Source organism: Conger conger, chromosome 2 (assembly GCF_963514075.1).
Source record: "Conger conger chromosome 2, fConCon1.1, whole genome shotgun sequence".
Taxonomy (NCBI): domain Eukaryota; kingdom Metazoa; phylum Chordata; class Actinopteri; order Anguilliformes; family Congridae; genus Conger; species Conger conger.
The window spans coordinates 13,077,511-13,091,425 of record NC_083761.1 but is presented as its reverse complement, the minus strand read 5'-3'; the positions used below and the strand labels follow the sequence as shown (position 1 = coordinate 13,091,425).

General features: G+C 41.6%; 1 protein-coding gene across 2 annotated transcripts in view; it reads left to right on the top strand.

Annotated features, from left to right (window-relative positions):
• Positions 1–13,915, top strand: part of LOC133111898 (myoferlin-like) — a 33,148-nt gene that overhangs the window by 10,457 nt on the left and 8,776 nt on the right. The window contains exons 12-38 of one of the 2 annotated variants that reach the window (XM_061222538.1): positions 652–778; positions 902–1,005; positions 1,168–1,236; positions 1,472–1,515; positions 2,025–2,107; positions 2,570–2,605; positions 4,187–4,311; positions 4,514–4,627; positions 4,721–4,898; positions 5,384–5,508; positions 5,636–5,745; positions 6,081–6,273; positions 6,439–6,594; positions 7,007–7,138; positions 7,444–7,607; positions 8,201–8,315; positions 9,030–9,132; positions 9,384–9,523; positions 9,631–9,801; positions 9,976–10,066; positions 10,396–10,473; positions 10,594–10,775; positions 11,037–11,195; positions 11,325–11,426; positions 11,761–11,922; positions 12,109–12,274; positions 12,684–12,757. In XM_061222538.1, the coding sequence (XP_061078522.1) occupies positions 652–778; positions 902–1,005; positions 1,168–1,236; positions 1,472–1,515; positions 2,025–2,107; positions 2,570–2,605; positions 4,187–4,311; positions 4,514–4,627; positions 4,721–4,898; positions 5,384–5,508; positions 5,636–5,745; positions 6,081–6,273; positions 6,439–6,594; positions 7,007–7,138; positions 7,444–7,607; positions 8,201–8,315; positions 9,030–9,132; positions 9,384–9,523; positions 9,631–9,801; positions 9,976–10,066; positions 10,396–10,473; positions 10,594–10,775; positions 11,037–11,195; positions 11,325–11,426; positions 11,761–11,922; positions 12,109–12,274; positions 12,684–12,757 (3,303 nt within the window). The remainder of the gene's footprint in view (positions 1–651; positions 779–901; positions 1,006–1,167; positions 1,237–1,471; positions 1,516–2,024; positions 2,108–2,569; positions 2,606–4,186; positions 4,312–4,513; positions 4,628–4,720; positions 4,899–5,383; positions 5,509–5,635; positions 5,746–6,080; positions 6,274–6,438; positions 6,595–7,006; positions 7,139–7,443; positions 7,608–8,200; positions 8,316–9,029; positions 9,133–9,383; positions 9,524–9,630; positions 9,802–9,975; positions 10,067–10,395; positions 10,474–10,593; positions 10,776–11,036; positions 11,196–11,324; positions 11,427–11,760; positions 11,923–12,108; positions 12,275–12,683; positions 12,758–13,915) is intronic. The other variant, XM_061222546.1, reaches the window with a different exon arrangement.

Genomic DNA, 13,915 nt, shown 5'->3' with positions numbered 1-13,915 from the left:
TTGTGCTTTAAAAGTGAACACAAGCACTTAATTTGTGGCAAATTGCGACCACCTATCTAGATATGTTGTTCATGGCTGTTAACGTGAGCTAGCCATTTGTGTATCCAGCCACGCAAACCAGAGTCTGCAAATAGCTAACATTAACACAAAAATGAAAACCCACTGTATTTTGGAGTGTGTGCCACAGTTGCTAAAAAAATAAACCGCACACATTTCAAAGAAAGTAAATAGTGTATTAGCTTATTCCATTCAATAATAATAGCTTATTATATAAAGTTAGGATGCCCCCTTTTCTCATTTTAATTGAGTGTTTAGTAAATATGTGCATAAATAGCCTGTAAATGCATGTAAAGAGGAGTGTGTGTGTCATATAGACCTAGATACTGCTGTGGCCTTTTTCAGCTATCTGCCAGCTATGACATTGATAAGGAAATGACTAACATGAAACTTGCTATGAATGTTAATTAGTCAGTTGGGCTACTATTTGAGTTTAGACCACATGCAAAACAGGATACGGACAGGTTAGTTGGCTGCTGTAGTGGTATTGCTGTTGTTACTAGTATTATTTCAGCATTATTTCAGAAAACCAATTTGGTGTGTCACTGCGAGCATGTTGTGATACTCGCGGTGTCTGTGTGCACCGGGGGACAGGTGGAGAGTGAGGAAAGTAACGAGGACCGGGACGACATCGAGAGCAACCTGCTGGTGCCGGCTGGAGTCGCACTGCGCTCGATCACGCTGACTCTCAAAGTGTTCAGGGCCGAGGACATCCCCCAGAGTGCGTTCTGACTGCCGCCATGCCACCCCGTGCCACCGCCATGCCATATGCCAATTGTGTCTGCCATTAATGATATTGATGTGTCATTGTTAACATTGAAAAGTAACCGTATTTGTGTTTTAGTGGATGATGCTTTCGCACAGTCAATCAAGGAGATATTTGGAGGGGAGGGTGACAAGAAGAACCTGGTGGACCCATTTTTAGAAGTCCAGTTTGCTGGCAAAAAGGTACAAGGATTTATTTAAGAACAATAGACAGGTCTGAAATATTGTGTCCCACATCTGGGTCCACGGAAGTGTGTGCTACTGAGTAAACGTGGATACGCGGTAGAATTTTCTTCAAGCTGTTGTTTGGACGCTGGGTGTCAGACTGACCTTTTTGTTTTGTAGCTTTGCACTAAAATATTTGAGAAGAACGCAAACCCTGAGTGGAATCAGCAGCTTCACCTGCAGGTCAAGGTAAAAGCTCTTCCCTCAATTTTATAGCACCTTTGTGAGTATATTTCCTAAGTGGAGCTTTAAAGTTGAAAATAATCTCAAAATGTATTCTCAAGAGACCCTATACATGATACAACGTGTGTGTATACAGCTGTAGATACTTCTGTGTGTAGTGTATGTGGATCATTAGGCCTACATGTTTTTATTTTGAATATGAAATTAGCATCTTACAAGGTATAATTCTTCCTCACTACAGTTCCCGTCTATGTGTGAGCGCATCAAACTAACGCTCTTTGACTGGTAAGTCAATGACATTTCATTTTGTCACATGACTAGAACACTGGAGGTGTTCTTGTATACTGTAAATAAAGCTGGTTCAAATGTGAAACTTATGACTTCTGATATATGTTTTAGACAGTGTTCCCTTGTTCAAGTTCTATTCATTCCCCCCGGTTTACTACCTTTCAGCCCTGTTGCCTTTGTTGATTTTCTCCATAGACATTTTGTGAGTTATCCAGGGCCCCTTGCTTAAGCAGACCATATGAGGATTGTGAAATGGAGTGTTGCCAATTTGTGGTCAGTGCGTCTTGGCTGGGCCCATCTTGAGAGTGTGAGTCACTGAAGTGGACACACCCTCTCCCAGGACGGGATCCTCTTGGTAGAAATAATCTCAGCTCCATCTTTAAGGGAATTTAAACAAAACAACCTGTGGAAGAAAGGTTATGCTAATTGTTGGTGTGATGTGTTGCAAGGGTGTAATAATGTTAGTATTAGAGCAGGTCTTAATGTATTGTTGAACTGTTATCCAGGGATCGACTCACAAGGAATGACGCAATAGGAACAACATATTTAAATCTCACTAAAATAGCGTCATCTGGTGGTGAGATTGAAGGTGAGACTCTTTGTGCTGCAGATGCAGTATATTTTTCTCCCCTTTTGTTCATGATGTGGAAGTAAACAAAAATAGCATAATTTCTTATATAACATCATGTATTGTTACTGATTGGGCTGCTATGAATTTAGTTTTAATTTAATTAATCTAGTAACTGTGTTACATTTTACATGGCAATAAATTTAATTGCATAGAACATTTAATGTCATATTTTACTTTGTGAATGCATGAATTAATTCATTTTGTTTTTCTTTGGAAAGTAAATCTGGAAAATTGTGAGGTTTCAAAAATATATGAAATCAATGTTGCATTCTTGCTAGTACCTTTAGTTTTCATGTATAATGCAGGATTATATTGGCTGTTTGTAAAATGAATACAATTGAATTACTGATATTGATGTGAAAATGTGATGCATTACTTCATTACTGGCCTTACATATGTTGTTTCTTTCTCTTGGCATAGACGGATATGGGGCTTCTTCCGAATATGAAGGTTTTGGTTGGTTTCCTTATTTTGCACTTTGTCCAGCGCTGAAACAAGCTGTGCTTGTAACACTCACTCGCTATATGGATCAATTAATTTGGCAATAACCATTAATATAGTAATCAAATGACTAGCATCTACCCATCTCAAGATCAGAGGAACATTTGATGAATGCAGGCTGCCTGGTTTATAGACCAGTAAACCTGTATAAAGTGATTTCAGCCCTGGAGAAACATGTAGAATGCTGCTGTAGATGTTTGCTTATGGCCCTTTGAACTAATTTGTGTGATCCTAATGTCTAAGTGCTCTTTGTGGAACCCTAATGTCTAAGTGCTCTTTGTGTAACCCCAATGTCTAACTGCTCTTTGATTTTGAAATAATGATTACATTTTCAAGTAAAAAAAGCTAAAAGCATTGTATCCAGCACAGTAATGATGGCCCAAATTGAAAAAATTTCAGGGTGACATGTTCTGCCCACAAAGCATTGGCCACTGGGTTACAACAAGAGTGGTTGGTCTTGGAGAGGCAATCTTTCTCAATCTAACTTCTAATCCATTTTCTGCTTAATGCTATGCATAGAAACTGCGCTTGTATTGCACAGCACTTGAACCTGTCGCACAATTAGGTACAACGCCACCTTGTACCTAATTGTTTGCTATCCATTCTTGTGGACCATATGGGACAGCATTTCTGTATTTTCTAGGTTACTGTAGCAATGTACCTGTAGGATTACAGCTATAGCAATTAAATTAACAAATTTGCATAAAGTAATGGGTACTTTATTTGAACCCTTCGACATAAGGCTGACACGATAATGTCTGTTTACTTTTATTGGTAAATTTTATGACAGTAACCCCATCATAAAATGTACCGATAAAAGTGATAAAGGTTTTGTGTCATTTGACATACTGTAACCTGATATAATCTGTCATGCCATTTTGTGACAACTGTTATTGTCGTGTGTAAGGCAGGGTTATTTCAACCTTATGTCAAAATGTTCAAGTAAAGTGTGAGCAAGTAATGAAAATGAATCCAATACAAATGAAGCATGCTTTATTTGCATTTGATTCATTTCCATGGCTTTATTGGTTATGTAATCATTTATGTAAGATTATGTATAAATGTATAAATTGTGCAAGATTTTTGTCATATTAGGTCCTGGACTGCTGCTCAGTTTTTCAGTCATTGGTGCAATACCTAACACACTAACCTCTAACAGATGCAGAGCAAAAGTGCAAACATGGAAAATATACCGCACAGAATTGTGATGAGAGACAATGTCTGACATATGTCTCAGTATTGTCCCCATTGCCCCCATTATATAATTTGGAGATTTAGTTATTATTATTATTATTATTATTATTATTATTATTATTATTATTATTATTATTATTTTGTAATTTGGACACTTGCAATTTTGGACTGTCAAAGTTACAAAGTTGTATTTCACCACCTAAGTTAAGTCAATGGTTTTCTTAATTCTGTCTGGACAGAGAAGCTTTGGAAAGACTAAACTGCATCATCTGCAGCTTTATGTGAATCAGCCCTACTGCACAAATTGAAGCTTTGCTAACGCAGCCATGGTTTGATTCTTAGGCAAAACTGGGGAGGCTGAAGTTGGATTCCTCCCAGCCTTTGGGCCATGTTTCGTTAACTTTTATGGAAGTCCCAGGGAATATACCGGTCTTCCTGACCCATATGACGAACTGAATTTTGGGAAGGTATGTTCCTCAAAATGAATTTGCAGCCAGTTTTCACGCATATCATTTACTTTCTTAACCAAATAAAAAATCAACACCACCACATTTTTTTGAAAGGTCCAAAAACTAGTTTCTCCTTGGTTTAGAAATGTTGTCTCTGCTGTGGCCAGTATAATAGATTAGTAGTAGTTACCACATTAAAATTCAATTTGCTGTTTGGCAGGGTGTTGGCGTGGCCTACAGAGGGAGAGTTCTGATTGAGCTTACTGCCAAACTCGACGGCAAGGTTGACAAGTCTGTAGAGGAAATCCCATCCGATGACATTTTGGTGGCGCAGGTAATGGAACGTATTAGATATCCAGTGGTTCTTTTCCAGACATAGTGTTTCCTCAGTGAGGGAATCTAGCCTCTGTATTTCCTGTTTCATTAGAAATACCAGCGGAGGAGGAAGTACTCTTTGTGTGTGGTGTTCCACGGCGCCCATATGCTGCAGGAGCCAGGGGAGCCCATCCAGTTTGAAGTCAGCATCGGAAACTATGGCAACAAGCTGGACGCAACCTGCAAGCCCCTGGCATCAACAACCCAGTACAGTTGTGCTGTGTTTGATGGTGAGAATCCAGGGGTATTTTATTTATTTTTTTATGATATTTTGATATATTGATCTGATTTTATTGATTTCTTTTTCTTTTTTGAAGAATATAATCAGTGTAGCTGGAAGGGTTTCCTTTTTTTAAAATTTAAACTTGAAAAAAAGTATGTATTAGAAAAAATAAACTTAAACCAAATGCAAATACTCAGTTGAACATACCAAACACCAGAAGTGTGGCACAAACAAAATAGAACAAAGCACACTTTTTAGTCCAGGCCTTTTGAGTACCCCCTGCCTTGGGACCCTGGGGAGTCACCCACTGTTCCCCCCACAGAGACACCCCTACCAGGCACACATTACAATATTTTGTTATAGTACCAATTTCCACATCCATATAACATAAGTGCTTAAGAAACATAACAATACTATGCCTTGTGAATGTATGTCTTTGCCTTGTATGTATCTATTACAGCATGTTTATGTTTTCATCCTGACTTTACATAGGTAACCACTACTACTACTTGCCCTGGGCGGATACTAAGCCTGTTGTAGTTATCACATCATTTTGGGAGGACATCAGCCACCGTCTGGCTTCAGTCAACATCCTTTTGTACATCGCCGAGAGGCTGGTGAGGCTGTTTGATTGGCTGTCTGAATGCCTCCTTTGCATTTGCGTGTAGTCACTGAGCATGTAAACTGGAAAGAAACTTTATAAATATTTTTAACTGTGCATAAGTCATGTTCTTCCTGTTTCAGCAATCTAACCTCACCTCGTTGAAGATTGCTATTGTGGCGAAGGTCACAGAAACTCGCCTAGCAGAGATCTGGCTGAAGCTGGTAAACCATATCATTGAGGACCTAAGCAGGTACGACACGGATATCACACTATCACAACCAAAGGGGATGCAGTTTGTGTTTATCACAACAAATGGTGTAGAAAGTGTTTGACAAACAAAACATTTATTACCCTTGACAGAATGGAAACTGAAGTGTATTGGTTACTGCATGTGCAACTAAAAACCTTCCCTGAGGTGCAAATGCATTTGTCTTTCTTTATAGGAATGTAGAGTAGAAGCCATCCCTGGTGTAAAATCCAGCTATGACCAGCTTGAAATACCAGCGGCCAGCTGTTTCAAAACCTAGCTTGAGCTGTTTCTTTCAGCAGGGATGTAATAAGTGATCCTAATTTTGTATGTGGCAGCTTTAAAATGCCAGACCTGGAGGGGAAGCCTCACCTGACGGCCTTGGACATTCAGAAGAAGAAGCTCCGGGACAGCGGCCTGGAGTCGATCCGCGCCGGGGCCCTGCGGATGAAGGAGGAGGCCACCGACGTGAAGCAGACGCTGGGGGACATCGAGGGCTGGCTGGAGAGGCTGAGGGCGCTGGCTGAGGAGGTTTGACATGCTTACAAAAACGCATACACACACACACACTCACACACATGCACACACACACACGCACGCACACACAGCTTTGAACTGCTTATAAACACTAGTGGCAGTAAGATGAGCACAAACCACCCGCTCCTCAGTGTGGCTGAATGGTGTCTGCCTCCCCAGCCCCAGAACGGCATGCCTGACGTGATCATCTGGATGCTGCGGGGAGAGAAGAGGGTGGCCTACGCTCGAATCCCAGCCAATCAGGTGCTGTATTCCACCGACAGTGAGCAGGCCTGTGGCCAGTACTGCGGCAGGACCCAGACCATCTTCCTGCAGGTATGGTGGGCAATGTCACCTGAAGACTCTGCTATTCTCTTCCTGCTAGTTAGCTGCAGCTCTTGGATGATTATAATTCAGTACTTTTATTCGGTGCACTTGGAAAATAAACTTTGCAGGATATTAAGCTTAACCACTGTAAAGTACAAGTGGATAAAACAAGCAAATGCCAAACAGTCGTAGTACAAAACTACAGGTGACCGGTAGGACAGACCAGTAAATATTACATGTTACATTACACTACATTACATGTTATTTTAGCGGATACTTTTATCCAAAGCGATTTACAGTTGATTAATTTAAATCAGTAATTGGTGTACTTAAACCAGACAAATTAATCTGAGGTGGATGATTGTACCGTAGGGATAATCTGAAAGGATAATTTATATAGTTGTATTGACATTTCTCCCAGTACCCCATGGACAAAGACAAAGGACTGAAGGTTCCAGTTCAGGTCCGTGTCAATATGTGGATGGGCCTGTCGGCTCACGAGAAGAAATTCAACAGCTATTCAGAGGGAACCTTCAGTGTCTTTGCAGAAATGGTAATGTAATTCCATTGCACGAGCATATTACATTACATTGCATTATTGGCATTTGGCAGACGCTCTTATCCAGAGCGATGTACAGTTTATTAGACTAAGCAGGAGACAATCCTCCCCTGGAGCAATGCAGGGTTAAGGGCCTTGCTCAAGGGCTCAACGGCTGTGCGGATCTTATTGTGGCTACACCGGAATTAGAACCACCGACCTTGTGTGTCCCAGTCATTTACCTTAACCACTACGCTACAAGCAGTGTCTCCTATGTCATAAAATGCACTAATTACCTGTTTCACCATCTGTTTCAACAGTATGAGAACCAGGCTGAGGTGTTTGGGAAGTGGGGAACCACTGGTCTGGTGGGTCGCTACAAGTTCTCTGATATTACTGGCAAGTTGAAGCTGAAGCAGGAGTACTTCTTGCCCCCTAGTGGCTGGGAGTGGGACAGCGGGTGGTTTGTGGATCCAGAGAAGAGGTGAGCTGAAGCACTCAATATGAAAATCTAATTTTTGTTGACTTTTGATCAGTTCAGCATCCAGAAAATAAGGTTATTCCAGATCCAGCATGTTTAAGGAACTGGAAAAGCAAAAAAGATGATGGTTTGAATCTTTTCCTCAGGCTTTGCTGTTGGATTCTGAGTTAGGTTAAATCAGCAAACATTCATCTTTACAAATTATTAAAAAGTTAATTTCTTTCAGTGTATTGCCCTGGACAATGGTGTATGCTAAGGAAATGTACAATACAGCGTAAGGGTGCTCGACACCTAGAAACCGTGAAACTTTAAACAAACTTTCATTGTAGTGTTGACGAGTTCAATTCAGGAACCACCTTGCCGTCCACACCCAGAACACAATCGGAGGAAACAGGACTCATGTAGAACAGCCCTTGAGTACACATTTCGCCAGCTGGCAGCACATATGCTATTTATATTTGAGTCTGGTGTGCCTAAGTTTCCATAATGTCACTTGTTTGGGGTTCTCCTATGGCCCGTCTGATTCAAGCTTTACTTGGCTGGTGAACTGCGGGGAGTGTACATCAGTTGGCTGTTGGGGTGTGTGTGTTTGTCAGTCTGCTGACGGAGGCGGACGCGGGACACACGGACTTCACGGACGAGGTCTTTCAGAATGAGACGCGCCTCCCTGGGGGGAATTGGAAGCCTGCAGCCGAGCCTTACACAGATGTGGTGAGGACCATGACTGTAGATCCACCTCCATTTCCCTGTTTGTGAACAGACCTCTCGCCTGTCCGAACATGCCCACTTTTATAATGTCTATGTGGAAAGCACATCCATTTTGCCACTGCCAGTTACTCCCACTTTGTCACTCACTTTAAACGCTGTCTGTTAGAACCAAACCCACTGTTATGACTGCCATAACGGTAATCCTCATTTCATGCATTTTATTCAAAAATCCAAGCTTCATCAGCACACAATCAATGTCCATCTTTATAAACAGGCTACATTGAAATTAGATGAATTGGGAAGGAGGCAATGTTCTTTAATATCCCTGCTGAAAAATACAGCTCAAGCACCAGTTAAGACCAGCTCCCAGCTCAAGCTGTGTTTTGAAACAGCTGGTTACCAGCTACCAGCTCAGACCATGCTGGCTGGTTGACCAGCTCATACCCAGCTAGACCAGCTTTATGACCAGCATGACCAGCTCTATTTTTAGGTTTGTCAAGTTGACTGGATATTGGATTTTACAACAGGGATCCCTGTCCCTGTCATTTAGATACCATCTAATAATAAAATACACTTAAGTTTGGTCTCAGGTTTGGTCCTACACTACACAGAACAGATGATGCCAGGAAAAGCACCTGTTCAAACATGCTACATGAATGTGGCTATGAATGGATTTGCTCCAGTTTTGGAGGGTTGATGATGTGGCTGGTGTTGCAGAATGGGGAGAAGACTCTAAGCCCTGGGGAAATCGAGTGTCCAGCAACCTGGAGATGGGAGGATGCCTGGAGTTTCGACATCAACAGAGCCGTGGATGAGCAAGGTGACGTACTAGTACTATGCTTTCCATCTCAGTGTAAAGATAATTACACATGGTTTTAAAATGCAAACTAAGACTTATTTGTAGTATTTGTTTAAATTCTGACACTTATATATCATGTATTATACCTTAAATGGTTTGGTGTCAAATTATTTTACTGTACTGTTAATTGCAATTTTTTCCCCTACAATTTAACAAGGCTTTAAAATGGCCTGAACTGAGTGTGTGCTGGGCTCGTGTGTCTTTGGTTCTAGGCTGGGAGTATGGTGTGACCATTCCTCCCGATGATAAACCCAGGTCCTGGGTGTCGGCAGAGAAGATGTACCATGTTCACCGGCGAAAGAGAATGATCAGGCGACGTATAAGGATCCCGGGTGTCAGTTCACCAGTTGAGGTGAAAGGAAACAGTTATTATGACATAAAAACCTCATTGGTCTCACTGGCTGAGCCGTGCTGTCACGTGCATGTTATAACATTCCACTGTTTTCCACTGACCAACAGAAGAAGTCTTTGGGTGATCCAGAGGGCTGGGAGTACTCGTCTCTGATTGGGTGGAAGTTCCACAGGATCGAACGCTCCTCGGACACGTTCCGCCGGAGACGCTGGCGAAGGAAGATGGGTCCTGCCGACATGCTTGGAGCGGCTGCCATCTTCAAACTGGAGGGGGCGCTGGTATGCAGATTCTGTGAAAAACTGAAGAGGCTTGAGCAGTAGTTTGCGTTTAACCTTCAATCAGGGAACTTATTAAGTATTTAGTTTTGATGAGCTGAAGCTGCGCCTTTAAAAATGTTTGCGTAACTTAAAGGTGAAGTCCTCCTGAGAGTTGTGTTTCTGCTTGATTTCTAGGGGATTGATGACGATGAGAAAGGTTCTGAAAAATCAGATGCTACGAAAGTCTTTGGTGCCAACACACCGACTGTTTCTTGCTGCTTTGACAGTGAGTCATTGTCTAAACATTACAGTTGATTTAAAATGGTGGCTCTTTGTACTACTATTCTAATAGGGCTCTGGGTTTCCATTTCTATATTCTGATATTCACCAGAGGAAACACCTGGACGACTGTCCTCCTCCCATAAGTTGAGAGTTTTGCCAAAAGGTTTTCCTCAAAATATGAACAACTGGTATTCCACCAGTCCCCTTTCATTCCTGCGAAAAAAAAGGGGGTTTTGCTCATTACTAAAATATTTTCAAAATAGGATTCCTATAAATCAGTGTTGCATTAATTTGTTTTCCTTAATTTGGGATAACTCTGTATTTTCTTTGCAGGGTCTTTTGTGTACCATCTCAGGGTTTATGTTTACCAAGCTAGAAACCTCCTTGCAAAGGACAAAGATAGCTTTTCAGGTAAGCAAGTCAAAACCTATAATTTGTACTGATATTCTACTGAGAGATTAAATAAAGTTTGAAACATGCTCTGTGGAAAATATGGTCACATAGCTAATAAATACCCCCCCCTTGTCATAGATCCATATGCCCATGTGTCCTTTGTACATATGAGTAAAACCACAGAGATCATAAAGTCCACCTTGAACCCAACGTGGGACCAGACTCTTATCTTCGACGATGTAGAAATATACGGGGACCCTCAGACCACTGCCCAGGACCCGCCCAGCGTGGTCCTCGAGTTCTACGACTCTGACCAAGTGGTGAGCGTGGTTTGCACTGGGAACTTCTGCAGTTTCCAGAATTATGTAGCATTTTGAATACAATCTACATTGTGTAAATGGATTACATTTTGTCCTCTGTGAATGAGTTAGAACTTAGAACATTCTGCACACGTGCATAAAAATCATCAAGAGAATAACCTGACAGGGGGTGTGAAGGGCTGAGTAAAATAAGTTGTATTCCTACTGTATGGCTTGTGACAGCAGTGAGCCCTGGAAGTGAGTGAATTGTTTGTGCTCCAGGGTAAAGACGAGCTGCTGGGTCGGAGTCTGTGCCCACCGCTGGTCAATCTCAACCCCAGCACGGAGGTGACCCCCAAACTGCTGTGGTTCCCCATCATACAGAAGGGGGAGCCTGCTGGGGAGGTGCTGGTAGCTGCTGAGCTCCTTCTGAAAGTCAAGGTACCGTAACAGGCTTCACTCCTTCCTTGGGGTCACATGATTTACGGGAGGTTTGGTGGTAGTTGTAGTTTTACAAGTGCCAGCGATGCTGTTTGATGACCTGATGGTGTTCTTTTCCTCTGACTCCAGGGAAATGAGGCTGAACTCCCCATCGTGCCTCCCAAACGGGCTGAGAACCTGTACATGGTCCCCCAGGGGATTCGGCCCGTAGTGCAGCTCACTGCCATAGAGGTAGCCCTGACATCCCTTAACCCTGGCCACAATATGATATGAAACTGAAGCTATATAAACCCCAATGTTGCCTTCTAAACGATTTACTGAATTAGATATCGGTTTTGATTTGATTGTATAAGTCTGTATTAATAATCGTGTTATGGGTGTGCCTACTATGGGGTCACCAAAGTCACTCTTGTCATCACTAATGATGGTGAAATTGTTGAATTCCCTACCAAAGCAGCGGTGTTGAATGTATTCCATTAAAATGGAGAAAGGCATTGTGGATGCCAAGCTGTGTTGTGGAAACTAATGTTTGTGGTTGTGTGTGTGTGTTTGTGCGGGGGTTTAGATTTTGGCCTGGGGTTTGCGCAACATGAAAACTTACCAGCTGGCCACAGTATCCTCCCCCAGCCTCGTCGTGGAGTGCGGAGGGGAGTTTGTCCAGTCAGCGGTCATCAAGAACATCAAGAAGAGCCCCAACTTCCCTGGATCCGTTCTCTTCCTTAAAGTGGTAAGAAGCCTTTTGCTCATAACACAGCCAAGTGTTTTGTTCTCCTGGAAGATGTGATCCATTTATGTTCATACTTAAAAAAATTAAAAACTTTTATAAACGATTTATTTCTAGACTTAAAGCTATGGAAAGGGTTGGGTATATTCTGAGCTATATGATGGATTCTGTTCAACTCCGATTCTGCAGCTTCTTCCCAAAGAGGAGATGTACACACCTCCAATTGTGCTGAAGGTGATTGACCACAGGCCTTTTGGAAGAAAGCCTGTTGTAGGACAGTGCACTATAAGCTCCCTGGAAGAGTTTCGCTGCGATCCCTACACCACCAAGGCTGAAGTAGCCATGACATCTAAAGGTACACACTGATTTCTCAGTCAGTCATATTCAGAATGTATGCTGCCACCTTCTGGTAGACAATAAATCTAACCACCAGTGCCAGGAGAATTACAGCAATTACTGGGCTTGGAAATGAATGCTTGCAAAAGGAACAATCACAAAAATACTTTGAACACACGTTAAAAATGAGTTCACCAATGTGTGTAATGATATTCATTTCAAACTACCTTAGTTTAACTGCTTATACAATACAATATGCTACGTCTGTGTATTTTATCATACTTAGTGTAATATATCATACTTATCATACGTATCAGTACACAATGTACTAAAGAATGACATGGTGGAGATGTGGTTGCTGAATGCTTAAATGTAATATATATAAATGTGAATGGGCAGGATATATGTTCTTTCTGTTTCTGTGGCAGTGGCTCTCATGGCAGCTCCGGGTAAAGACTTTATCATTGAGGTGGAGGACAGTCGGCCCCTCTTGTCAGCTCAGGTACCCTTATTACTCAGATAAGAGGCGGTTTGGCTCTATCTGAGAGCAACGGTGAACTGAATCAAGTATCAAATACTCATCCAGTGTTATGCCTGAGCGAAGCAATCTTGGTTGAACACAGGGACTTGCTGTTCTCTGAAATCTCAGCCAGTCACCCATTACATAGTATTGCTTACAACATAATATCTATCTATCATAGTGATTATAACTTTGTTGTACACATGTGTCCAATTTCCACATTAGCATTTCAATATAACATAGCAATAATTTCAGTGTAAATTATTATGTGCAGTTGTATATTTTGACCAGAAGAATGAGCATAACTAACTTTTTCATGTCCTGCCGGTTCATGTACTGCTGCCGTGATTTTGTTTTAATTCCATCACACTTTGAATTACCTGTTGTGCAATTAATTACCTGTTGTGCAAGGACTATAAAACACAAGTCTGCAAATTTAAACAGAACAACTACAGACAGGATTGCCCTGACACCTGTGTTTTCACAGTTCTCGTACTGTACTACAAATACTAACTTTCTTGCATTATTGTGGCTTCAATAACCAGTTTATTTTCAAATGCAAGTTTATGCAGAAATAGATACAGTGCTCCCTCCCCATAGCTGTACCTATGAAAATACAGTGAGAAGCATGATCCGGATACCTATATTTATGTACCGATATTAAATTATTGACTGTGGTCCAGTCTAGGATTGAACTGCCAGTGCTGTATATAACTACAGTAGTTACTGGAAGCATTGTGAAAGCATTAGCCTGCATCCAAACCTGCCCCCACTGACAGGAACTGGCCACCCCTGCTATATCAGGTCCCAGAATCCCCATTATAATTATGCATAAGATTCTGTGTGACATGTTCCTATGTGTGTGTCCATTGGCTGATATTAGAATGTTGGAGCGCTGTATGGTTGTGCACTGTAAGGGGAAATGCACTGGAGCTAATTAACACCGTATTTCTTAGAGGGTTCTGGTCTGTTCAGTTTTAAAGGGAACCTTCAGTGGAAAAAATGTCCAAATGCCTAGGAAGGGAAATTAATTTTCATTTGGCTCCTGTTTAAAAATTGTTTTGTTTTTTTACTTTTAAAAAGGGTGACCATAATAAACAAAAATAGAGCAATGCTCTATGGGATTGCTGGCTTTCTGGT